General features: G+C 37.6%; 1 protein-coding gene across 2 annotated transcripts in view; it reads left to right on the top strand.

Annotated features, from left to right (window-relative positions):
• The window catches only part of TFCP2L1 (transcription factor CP2 like 1), a 41,773-nt gene extending 29,506 nt beyond the window's left edge, over nt 1-12,267 (top strand). Inside the window, exons 8-15 of one of the 2 annotated variants that reach the window (XM_083348296.1) lie at nt 1,024-1,115; nt 2,507-2,555; nt 2,652-2,745; nt 3,029-3,119; nt 4,228-4,316; nt 5,990-6,132; nt 8,199-8,250; nt 8,813-12,267. In XM_083348296.1, coding sequence (XP_083204422.1) covers nt 1,024-1,115; nt 2,507-2,555; nt 2,652-2,745; nt 3,029-3,119; nt 4,228-4,316; nt 5,990-6,132; nt 8,199-8,250; nt 8,813-8,850 — 648 coding nt within the window. In that variant the 3' untranslated portion in view covers nt 8,851-12,267. Of the gene's footprint in view, nt 1-1,023; nt 1,116-2,506; nt 2,556-2,651; nt 2,746-3,028; nt 3,120-4,227; nt 4,329-5,989; nt 6,133-8,198; nt 8,251-8,812 lie in introns of both variants that reach the window. The other variant, XM_083348295.1, reaches the window with a different exon arrangement.
• The last annotated feature ends 451 nt before the right edge of the window (nt 12,268-12,718 follow it).

Raw genomic sequence — 12,718 nt, 5'->3', positions numbered from 1 at the left:
TTAAACAAATATTGAGAAAGTAGGGTAAAGTTAATGTTTAAAAAAGAGCTGAAACAAATTTGCTGTTTCATTCATAGAACCTTTTATATCTGTCTGTGTCATTTAGCCAGCACATTATGTGTCCTAATAGTTGAGGGCAATGAGACCTTTGCATGGAAAGTGACCTAGTTTTAAAGGACTATCAGATAAAGGTGGCCTGCTGTTGATGAGGATAACCTTTAGCATCTTAAAGCAGGAAGTCATATAGTCCTTGTTCCAAAAAAAAGTTAAATATTTACTAATGTTGGTATTTACTGTGAAGAGAAATCTTAAGGTAATGCATAGGTTGCCTGTTGTATCACTGAAAATGAATGGTGAAATCCTTTTAGCTGTCCCAGCTGTGGCACCCCTTACAGCTACTAGCAAGTCCACAGTATGGATAAGGGATAATATGGGAATTTCTTAAGCATATTTCAGAAGCACAGCTCTAGGGAAGTGGGGTTGGAGGAGAAACAGAGAACATCCAGCTGCACAAACATCTACGCTTAGAACACTAGATTCTGCTAAGAATTTAATTATACAACAGTACATATAATAATTTAGCATAGGTTTAGAATTATTTCTGTGTAAAAAGGGAGGGGATAGACTTGTAATAGCTTTCTTGTAACATCCATTCTGCATATATTTAGTATAACATGGTTATATGTATTAAAGAGGGCTTGAAATGCATTACATTCTATATTTATAAATTGGCAGCCCTTTTTCCAACTGAATATACAATTGAAGTAGGGCTTTTAATTTGTTTCACCACGTACAAATCTACAGTGCTAGGAAACTAACTGTAGGTTAATTCCCTGCTTATTCTTAACATTTGAGTAGCTATTTGAATTCTAGTGCATATATGATCATATATGATGTTGGGAATATGCATGTTGGTGATAATAAATATATTTTTGCTATTGATCCAACAAAAGCTAGTTTTAAAATAGAATGAGATTGTAGTTCTGGATTCTCTTTCTCAACACATTGGTTTTGTTTGCACAGTGTTCCCCATGGCCAGATGTGCCTTATCAAGTGAACAACGCTCCATCTCCAAATTACAACAGCTCTCCAAACAGTTTCAACCTTGGAGATGGGTACGTGATAAATATTTTTGTCTTTTCTGCTGACAGAGGCACCCCAATTTTGAGAGTTTATGGTCGTGTGTTCTAAACACTTCCGAATGTAAAAGATTAGGAAGCTTAACCTGGCTTTCAGGCCCAGCTTAATGTTGATGAACTGAGATTGTAAGATCCATTCCTCTGCAGCTGAACTCTTGCACAACTTTGTTTTATTTGAAAGCTATTTACATAAGAGAATATACGCAAGAGAGTTTTTAGACAATTTCCCCCCCACTATTAGCTAGGAGATAAGGTAATGTCTTAATTGTCTGTTATGTCTATTCCTTCTTCAAGGACCTTAAGATACAATATGCAACCTATTCCCTCCATTTTAGCTTGGTAACAAAAAAAGTGTGTTGGGCTAAGGCAGGGGTCCCCAACGCTCAGTCTGTGGACCAGTACCGGGCTGCAGCATGCCAGCAACCAGGCTGCACAAACAAGTAAAGCCCCATCTGTGGGGTGCAGGCATGCTCTCTCTGGTCCATGGAAAAACCTCTCTCCACCTAACCAGTCCCTGGTGCCCAAAAGGTTGGAGACCTCTGGGCAAAGGAATGTTGGTTTGCTTAGTTCTGTAGCAATTTTTAAGGCTAAGTGAAGAACTGGACATGATTTCCCTCAGTCTGATCTATAAACCACCTCTGGATCTCAAGATCTTGTCATCATAAATAAATATGAGTCACTTCAAACCTTGCTAGAATAGTGATCTACAATGATAATGATTTTATTTATATATTTATTTTTAAAACACGACCACCCATCTTATGAGCCATAGCTCTCAGCAATACTAAAACCCCAGAAACAGTAGCAGGACTTGACATTCTCTGACATACCACCAAATATGGACCGTGAGCGCCAATCTCCTCCTATCTCCTTGCTTGTAGAAAAACCAGCTGTTTACAGCTTTGTGGAAAGAAAGAAAAAGAAAGAAAAAGTGAAGGTCTGCCAGATCACAAGGGAAAGGTGTTCCACAGAGCAGGGGCTGCTATGAAAAAGGTTCTATGCTTTGTAGGACCAGCCAGATGACAAACTTTGAGGGAAGAGACTTAGCTCACACCAAAGTTTTTTCTACCGCTTGAATGAGATTTAGCTCCAAGTAATGCCGATTTCTTTTTAAAAATCAAGACACAGTTTAGATGATGCTTGACATTTTATTTTAAAACTGTACTGTAGTCATTAACCAGACTCAAGCAGCTCTTGTTCAAACCAGGAGCAGGTGTCTTTGCATTTAAAAAAAAAGATTCATTTTAAATGTTTTAATGTATCAACCAGACTGTATGGTGGAGGGGGTGGTGGGGGAATGGCCAGCTTTATTAAATGAGAGATTTAAAAAATGCTTTCTTTTTTCTCAACTCTATACATTTTTTTAGCAACAGTTCTCCAACTCATCAGGTGGAGCTCCTGCCTTCCAGCAATGATGTAAGTATCTGGGATCGTGTTAATGTGGTGCTTTTCTTTTTTAGGACACTGATGAACAGTTCATTTCAAGACCCTCTTATTCTTTTTGCAATGTAGCATCTCCTTCCCTCTGCTTCTATTCAAGATGCTCAGCAGTGGCTTCATCGAAATAGGTTTTCTCAGTTCTGTAGACTATTTTCAAGTTTCTCAGGTATGTGTATTTAATGTACGCTTAAAAGGGGTACACCTCTACTTTGCATAGGCCGTGTGTTGACATTTCTACAGAATAGTTTAACTAGGCATATTTGTATACAACGGCTTTCTGATGACTACGTGCAAAACACTGCCTTTTCTATCCGCGCCCTCCCCGTTTTCTAATTAGCATGTATGGTCAGCAAGCGTCTGTCATAAAACATCTGTGAAAGGTGGGTCTGTATTCTTGGATATATGTTCTTGGAAGGAAAAAGAAAATCACCTGTGCTTGAAATGTGTAGGTGCCGACTTACTGAAGATGTCCAAAGAAGACTTTGTGCAGATTTGTGGCCCAGCTGATGGCATTCGACTTTTTAATGCCATTAAAGGAAGGTTTGTTATAGTCCTTGTTCTTATACCAATCATTGTGAGTTGAGTTATGTGAATATTGTGGAAGATAGAGGCCCAAATTTAATACTGTAACTCTGCATCATCAGTCATTATTACTGTTGCTTGTAAAAATTGCAGATGTCCTCAGATTCAATCTGGGTTGGTCACCGGGACCAGAGATTTTGTCTTCCACGCTTTTGGACTTCTGTTGGAGCCCATCTTCAGGGAACTTCTCTCTAGCCCAGTTCCCTGAAGATGGGCTCCAACATGAATCTGAAAGCTCAGAAGACAGAAACGCTGGTCTTCCAGTGACTGACCCAGTGTTGTGATTCAGAGTCAGCTTGTGGGTTCGGCAGTTGGGTCGGATGATTCAGAGGAGGAGGAGGGGGGTGTTGGAGACCTTGCTGAGGATAGTATTGAGGCTCCGCAGAGCCCTCAGCCAGGCCCCTCCCATCTGGTCATGACGCAGACCCAGCTGTGTGAGCCTGACAGCGTGGATGAAGATGACCCACAGCTGGCCCTGTTCAAGGACGCCCGATGCAGGAGGCCATCAATCAGGAGTAAACAGAGGAAGGCAATGGGGCACCTCGGAAGGAGGCAGAGAGAAGCCATGCCCTGAACTGTTTAAAAGGGGAATGTGTGGGAGGGCTGGTTTGCTGAAGGCAACCGTTTGAATAGCTCCTGTTTCATGGTTCGTGTTTGCTCTCTTTGCTCTGTTTGCTCTGTTTTATGTTAATAAATTTGGCAGGCTTAGTTCCAGCCTCTTGCCGTTTTGTAAAAGGGGTTGTCCCTGCCTTTTCTGCAGGGCCGGTAGTAGGCTGGTACAGAACACCCAGATTAGATCCTGCAACATCATCCTGGGACGTGTAGATTCGCCCTCATTTGTGACTCTGCTAGCACCTTACAGCATACAGAAACAGATTTATTGATACAGAATACAGAATAACAGAGTTGGAAGGGACCTTGGAGATTTTCTAGTCCAACCCCTTACTTAAGCAGAAGTCATACTGATCATATCCTTGGACAGTCATGTTAAAGTTGTTGATTGTTAGAAAACTGTACGTTTCCTTACAATGCCAACACTGAAAAGCAAATTTTGTTTTGTCTTTAGGAATGTAAGGCCTAAGATGACCATTTATGTCTGTCAAGAACCTGAGCAAAATCGGTCCCATCTTCATCAAAAACGAGAGAATGGAAATGGTAATCTTTGTAGTAAGTGTCACTTGGGCAGAATCTGAGATGTTTGAGAACTTTTATTATTCATTTCACAAAATTTAAGAAATCATTAAAATGGTTTTATTAGACATGTAAATCTAGAATATGGATTAGATTCAGAGAAATCCTGTTGGATGCATACTAGAAGATTCAGGACGTGTGTGGTGTTTCTCCAGAATGGATCGAATGTAGAACTGGAACCCTCCTGAAATCATGTATAGTGATTCCATAGCACAGATACAATCTTTTTATAAAAAATTATAACCTAGAAGCTCTTGAATAAGGAAAATTTTAAGATGGAATGATGGGAATCATAATTTTTAAGTGATTGCTTCAGGTTCTAACATAGTGAGTAGTTTTATCACAATTTTCCAGTTAAAATGTTTAACATAGAAGGATGTTAAAACAATATAATAAAATATTTTTTTTGCTATTCAGTGTTTGTCCTTGCCACTATTCGCTTCACTTTTATTATCTTCATTCTGCCCTTTTGCACTTTCCATGACCAAATTCTGTAAAGAAAAAAAAAAGAAATTAAAGGTTTTTTCCCCCCCATCTTTGATCCATTGTTCCCATAGCATCTGAAAAATTCTAAGCACATCTAACTGGTCCCTAGTAATGTGAAATTTGTCAGGTAGGCTTCATGTCTTCATTAGGAGAACTCTGTCTATAATGTTAATTCAGTTCTGAAATGAATTAAATGGCGTCCAAAGCGATATATGGCTAATCACCAAAATGAGATCTGAACTAAGTATTGTGGTTGATTTTGCCGCTATTCCTTCCTAAGCATTATCCATTCTTTCACTCATGTTAATACAGATGCTTGACAATACAAAGACCACTCGGGTAGGCCAAAGCCTCCATTTTCCTTAGCATCTTGCAAGGAAATAAGTCTCCACAGTGTCCCCTCCTTCTCCTGATAAAAGAAGGATTCTTCTCATGGCCCAGTCCCCTTGCAAAGTAGATGAGTTGGTTTGAAGGTTTAAACATTCAACCAAAGGGCAAGCAATTATTGCATCTAATGGTTTAGGTGCAAAATTGAAAAAAGAATCAGTAATTGACCATATCTACATGATTTCTTTCCGAGGGCCAGACATGGGTTTGTAGCCCTGAAATTACCTTTTGAATCATATAGTGGTCTTGGAAAACTTACTTTTAAAAGAGGATTTTGGCTGTCCCTGGAAGACATACAACATCACATGAGTTCTTGCCTGCCTCCTGCAAAACCTTTGAAAAGTTGTGTGTCAACCAGCACGATGTCTGATTTTCAACACTCTTCGTCACGTTTTGGATGGATGAAATGTAGGAGAGGTACTTTGAATCATATGGAAGGCAAAAAGCATATCCCTGAAGACACAACAAATAATTTATAGGCTGATCTTGTGCAACTAATATGTTGGCTTGTAGCAGTTAACTGCATTAGCTAGGATTATTTTTTATTTTTTTTATTTTTATCCTATATTATTTTTTATAAATAACTCAAGGTGGGGAACATACCTAGTACTTCTCTTATTTTCCTTATAACAACAGCCTTGTGAGGTGGGTTGGGCTGAAAGAGAGTGACTAACACAAAAGAGGGTCTCACGTAATCACATGTCACCTGCAACTTGCCAGTATGTTCACTCCTGAAAGTTGCTCTTTCTCCAACACTGTTGCAGTATACCATGCTATCTTCTTAGAAGAGTTAACAACACTGGAGTTGATGGAGAAGATTGCAAACTTGTACAGTATTTCCCCACAGCAGATAAACCGGATCTATCGACAGGGACCTACAGGGATCCACGTGTTAGTGAGCAACGAGGTAAGAGCTTTCACTAGAATATTTTGCACCCGATACTAGATTTTGATGCTCAAGGCATAACATTAACATATTTGTTCGTTCTGAATTAGGTTCCTTTCAAATTACTTAGCTTCAAAACATTAAAATGTCTTAATCACTCTTTACTACTTTTTAAAATGTTCATCAACTTAAGGTGACTTGATCCTTGAAATATTTAAAATCAGAAATTTCTGGTAGAATTTATATGGTACTAAAGGGAGTAGAATCAACAGATGAAAGATCAGTTAGTTTTTTCTTTATAATTTTGTAATTTGCTTTATTTAATATTTTAGTTTTTATTTCCCAATCTGTTTTTTTATCATATTACCTGATTACAGGCTTGTAGAAGAGTACAGTACTCAGAGATGGTAGATCAGAGTAGGCTATAAGCCCTGCAAATAGACAAAACAATATTCTGAAACATTGCCTAATTTTTCTCTTGTCTACAAAAGGCTAGTATTGAAAGATAATAAAGGTGTGGATGGAGAAATACAGCAACAGTTGGGAAGATTTGTAGTTATCCAGTAAGAAATTTTGAGTTTCAATTGTTTAAGAGTAATAGCAGAAGGTCACCCCTACTCCATCTCCATTTAACTGATGAAAGTTTGAGATAAACAGGAGTGGATTACATAAATAGGTTTAAATATAGTTAGTTTTGAGTAAAAATAAAGGAAGCCAGACAATCTCAATTTACATTTTAGAAAGTGATTTCAACTGCAAAATCTATGGCTTTGTGTCATTTTAATTAGTCTTCTGACAGGCAGAGGGTAAGGAAAAAGATACAGATGTTCCTAGATAGCACTATATGAAGACTGAAATACATTAAAAATGCAAGATATTTTGGTAAAAGTAACTGATATCAGCCCTAATAACTATGAAGTTTCTTGCTTTGGGGCAAATGGGGAGGAAATTTACCTTCTTTCTTCTAACTACTTCTAAATATATCTCACTTAATTATACCCTGTATTTACCTGCCAAATATTACAGCTTTTTCTGAGTAGCCTTTTGCATGCTTCAGAATCACTTAAGAAGTTTCATTGTATTTGACCTCTGGACTGGAGTTATAGCAAAGCACAAAATTCCCATGTGGTTATGGATCAAGCCTGTAATGTTTGTTCTGAAAGTTGCTCGACTGTTTCACCCCAATGATTCAGAAACTTGTAACGTTTGAATAGTCATGAAATGCTTTAAGGCAGCATTTGGAGTTTGGTGCAAAAAGACTTTCATTAAATATTTAGGTTACTGATTAACAACTGCTATTGCCTTATTTTTGTGTTCCAATGGTAGGGCAGTAGCAGGGATGTAAAGGAAAGGCAGCAGTTGGCTGTACCTACCTCATGCTTGATTTATGCATGTTGCTAGTAGCCTTGACTTTAGTTTTGGTGAATATTTCTACATTTGGACAGTGAGTGGGAAAGAAGAAACCTTAAATGTGTGTACGAATTATAACAGGGAGATGGATCCTAGTGTCAGTCATTATAGCAATCTGAACAAATGTTTAGAAAGGTTAAGTGCTAAATGTACTGATGTCTAAACATTCACAATCAAGTTGTGCATTTCAGTACTTGAGCACCAGTCATTAAACAATGTTAGCGTATTGAATTGGAAAGCTTTTTCCCTCACTTGTTTTCAAGAACTAAAACAGATATGCTTCCTTTTGTATCTCCAAAATAGTGCTTGGGTGTATAGATGTATAGTGGTAGTAGCAGAATTAGTAGTAGTAATAGTAGTAGTTACATTAAGTACTTTTTAGAGCCCAAAGATTCCTCAAATTAGAATGGGAATCCTCCTTCTTTAACAGTTGGGTTTGCTAATACTAATAGACAGTAACTACATGATTTTCTTTTTAAAATAACTGCATCTTATTTAGAGCTACCGACATCTGGAAAAACGTTGGGTAGTATAAAAAATATACTCCTTTTTGCCATCCAGAGGTCATTGGGAGTTTGTAGCTCAGGCCTGATCAGTGTTTTCTTATTGAATAAAGCTTAATAGAAAAATGTATCATGAAAGAAATAAAAACATCTTCCATTTTTCCCATTATCTAGATGGTACAAAACTTTCAAGATGAATCTTGCTTCATCATCTCTACATTGAAAGGTATATCTGCATGCATTTCCTGCCATAATGTAATAGTTTTTCTGGGTCTCACACTGAGAGATGCAAGAAGCAACCTATAAGCATTTTTCAAAAGTTCTTTGGTTCAAGGTCCTCTTGGCAATTGTTAGAAGATTTTGAATGGGAATCTGATAAAATGCAGCCCTAGGACTCAAATCAATAAAAAGTCTGCTTACGATTGGGTAGGTGTTTTGGGAGGGAAACTGAAGAAGTCTGCTTTGAAATTAGACCAATCTTTCTTTTATTTTTTTATGACTGATACTTTGGATGGGAGAAAAGATAGATCACCTTCTACCTGTATGTATCTTGCCTCCCACTGAAAAAGTTTATATTTTCTAGCAGAAAAATGTTCCATAATTTAACACTGATATGCCTTCCCAATATCTTCAAAATGATTTTTTCAGAATGGCATTTTTATAGTCTCCTGTTGTACAATCAGAATCTGAGGAAAGTACAGACCACAGAATTGTAGAAATTTATAGGACTGAAAATATAAATATTGCAATGAATTCCTGACAGATTTCTTTTCACCCTTTTCTTACAGCTGAAAGTAACGATGGCTACCATATTATTCTGAAATGACCCACTCCTCTGTATATTTGGACTTGGAACAGCTTTACAGTTCGATGTCTCGTTCTCCTTCCTGCATCTCAGTCTATACAGATAGAAAATCCATTGGATAAAACACTGTTATTAACCAAATGCCCTAACAAGAAGAGTAAAGTGTGTGGTGTTTGGAGACTTAAGGAGCGCTTTGTTACCTAGTGATAGTTTGATTCAAGTGCCTTGTTAAGAAAGTCTTGAAATGAGCAGATGAAATAAGCTGATGCAATAAACCACTACCTTTTGGAATTCATCTTGGATGTGAATTTGAAATTAACTGGGCTTATTCTACTGTCTCCTCTCTTTCCAGACAGTTATAGGAAGTCAATTGCAGGCTTTTATAACTGATTTGTACTGCTTTTCCCCTTAAGGCAGTATTTTTAAATACTGCTTTGGCAACTTGAAGATCTGTGGACGTCAGCTGTCAGAATTTCCCATGCCTTCAAATTGCCAAAGTTGATAACTTTGATAACTTCAGAGCGAAGAAACTATCTTCTAAACTCATCATGAGAAAAAGTTTATGCGCTCTATTCATATTAATGAGGTGTCAAGCAAAAACATGAGGGTTTTCTTTTTCCTTTATTTCCTGATCTTTTATACCTCCAGTTTCCATTTTTAAACTTTTAATTCATTTCTTTTTACGAGCTTCAGAATTCAAACTAAAACCAGGACAAATAGGGTCAGATCTTACTTACAACTGAATGATGCCCCTAGTAGGTGGCTTATGTTACATCATACAACTTGACTTTCCTTCGGGTTTATTGCATAGATGAAAAGGGGCTGATTTTTGAGTGGGAAAATAGGAGATTGCAAGTTTGGCTTTCCCACCATTATAGCTAAAAGAACTAAACACCCCTCATGGAACTGGGTGAGATTTGACTTTGAAAGACAATAAAAATGGTTGCATGTGTACATAGCCTGTTGTTAAACAAACCTAGCTGCACTCAAGGCTGGACATTAAGCTTTACTGTTAAGCCAATGATATGTTCAAGAATAAAGCATGGTTTTTGCAAATGAAGTAAAATGGCTCAATTCACTACATAGGTAGAAAGCTATAGGCATAATTAGGAATATCTGGCTTTTGTGCCTTGGACTTATAATACATGTGAAAAAACCCTCTTATTTCTGTGGTTATTCCATAGCTCTGATGGTAATTCCATGCCTTCGTCTCAAAGCTTTAAAGAGAGTGTTGCTCCTATGGAAGGAAAATGGGTGGATATGCCACTTCTGTTTTCTCATGCTTTCTAATCTGAAAATGTAACCTGCAGGAATGTACATGCTTTATATGTTAAAGTTCCTTCCACAAGTAGTATGGACTTTCACATCTCTAACCTTTAGAGTGGGGAGAGGCAAATCTTACATTGCTCCCATTTCTCTTAGACATTGCAGAGTTGCATAGAAATCACATTAAATCAGATGGACACATGTCTAATATTATATATTTTATATGCATTTAAGACAGACCCTTGCACCCTGATAAATTGAATGGTGGGTGTGCAGAAGTAGCTTCTGTAAAAAAAATCCCCATTGGATTAGAAACATACATAAAGAAAGCTAATGTACGTCTATCTCCCATGATTGTATGATAGGCCCCAGATTAGAATTGTGTACACAAAGATAGACAACATTGGTTGAGATGGCAGATTATATGCAGCTGCATCATGCAACATTTGATTGGCATCTGTTGAGTAAGTGCTCATGACCAGAATCCTCATATGTAGAGATAACTGCTTAGGCCAGAATTTTGATTTATATATGTTTTACCTTCATTAAGCTCTTGAAATAAAGCAAAATATTGAACTATTATAACAGAGTGAGCGCCTGTTACTCGTCCCAGCTTCTGCCAACCTAGCAGTTCGAAAGCACGTAAAAATGCAAGTAGAAAAATAGGGACCACTACGGTGGGAAGGTAACAGCGTTCCGTGCGCCTTTGGCGTCTAGTCATGCCGGCCACATGACCACGGAGACGTCCTCGGACAAGCGCTGGCTCTTCGGCTTTGAAACGGAGATGAGCACCGGCCCCTAGAGTTGGAAACGACTAGCACGCATGTGCGGGGGAACCTTTACCTTTTTATACTCCTCATACAGTTTTGATGGAAACATATCATGACACAATACATTTTGGTTCAAAATTGCCTTTAGCACATTCATAACTGCATGTTGCACTTCACAGAAGTACTATAAATTCTGTGCTCTTGATAATTGTCTTTTTTAGTTCCTGAAATGAACAGCCTTCATAACAGGTTATAGCTAAATGTCTGTTGTTGTTTTTTTTTAAGACTGGAGGAAGCTTGTTATTTTAGGTTAAAAAGTGTAAACCATTTGAGTCAGTAGCAACGTGATTTTCTGCCTTAAGTGCTGCGTGTTAATTCTTGTAAGCCAAAAAGGAAGCTGATTGAGATTTATAAAATAGTGCTGATTCCTGACTTCTTCAAAATACCTCTACAACAGAGGCCCCAGTCTTTTAGACGCCAGGGACAGTTTCTGTGGAGAAAGGTTTTTCCACGGACTGCAGAGTGCATGGTTTTGCGTGCTGCCTGCATCCCACGGATGGGACTTTACTTGTTTGTGGAGACTGGTTGCTGGCATGCCGCGGCCTGGTACCGATCCATGCACCGGGGGCTGGGGAACCCTGCTCCACAACAGAGGGGTCATGTCTTTCTGAGATGAGGACCTATTTGGAAGATTGAGAGCCCTTCACCAAATAAACATGTTAGGGCTCCCATTCACAAATATATTCCTGTTGTGATCAGTATGTCTACTTTTGTGTGGTCTGGATACACTTTATTGTGGAAATAAAGAAATTGCTGGAAATGGTAAGCAGCATGTCAACTTTCCATTTAAAATTTAAATCTGTAAGCAAATTTTGGGATGATAGCGACCAAGGGATAGGATTATGAGAAGTTACTGCCAGAAAATTATATTATTTTGCTGTATCTACAGCTATGAAACCTTATTTGTCCTTTTTCTCTTGTACTGACCCTGAGATTTGAGAGAAAATGTTTGGGTAATGAAAATATTTGGTGACCAAAAGGATGTTAATGGTCATGATACCTTTTAATAGTGCTAGTCTCTCAGGAAAAGCAGCTTTAAATCAATGCCTGACTTTTAAAAATGTATGCTGAATATTTGCGCTTATGCGTTTTGTTTTATCCCTATTTTCTGTCTTATTGTGAAGCCTGGTTGATCTTAATCTCGCTAAATATTTGATATTTTCAAATGATTGGATTAGGTATTTGTGTCTTTCAGAATGGGTGTGGGAGTTTTCTTGTTTTTACTGTGTAACACAAGAACAATTTTAATTGCGATATAAATGAAGGGAGAATGGAGGCCCAGAATAACATTTCTGAGTGAAAGTGTCAGAATGTTTGTTTATAGATTTTTAAAAATACATATTTTGCACTGGCCATTCTAAAGTTGTATAGAAATAAATATTTGCTGTCATTCAACTTTGTGCTCTGGTAAAACTATAAATAAACTTGTTTGTAAAAAAAACAATTCTGGTTTTGAAGTTTATATATTATCTACTTCGAGTATTTTTTATCATTTTAATTCCTTCTGCTTAATTTCATTTCATTCAGTGTCTTAAGACTGACTTTTTGCCACTTAAATATTACTTTCCCAGTCAAGACTCTAGAGAAAACAAATTATAAATAGATTTCTATTGACAATTCTGTTGAGGTGCCTTAATTTGTTGTCTTCCCAGATTCTGCTGCTGTGGAACAACTGAAGAAAAATGTAAAAACAGCAAAGCAAAATGAAATTATTTTATGTGATCATGACAGCAGAGCGGCTAAATGGCACTCATGACTTTTAGTAAAATTGATACTGCATTCTATTGTGAACA

The sequence above is a fragment of the Vipera ursinii genome, assembly GCF_947247035.1.
Source record: "Vipera ursinii genome assembly, chromosome: 1".
In the NCBI taxonomy this organism is placed as follows: domain Eukaryota; kingdom Metazoa; phylum Chordata; class Lepidosauria; order Squamata; family Viperidae; genus Vipera; species Vipera ursinii.
The sequence above is the reverse complement of the archived record's forward strand: the minus strand, read 5'-3'. Positions and strand labels throughout refer to the sequence as shown.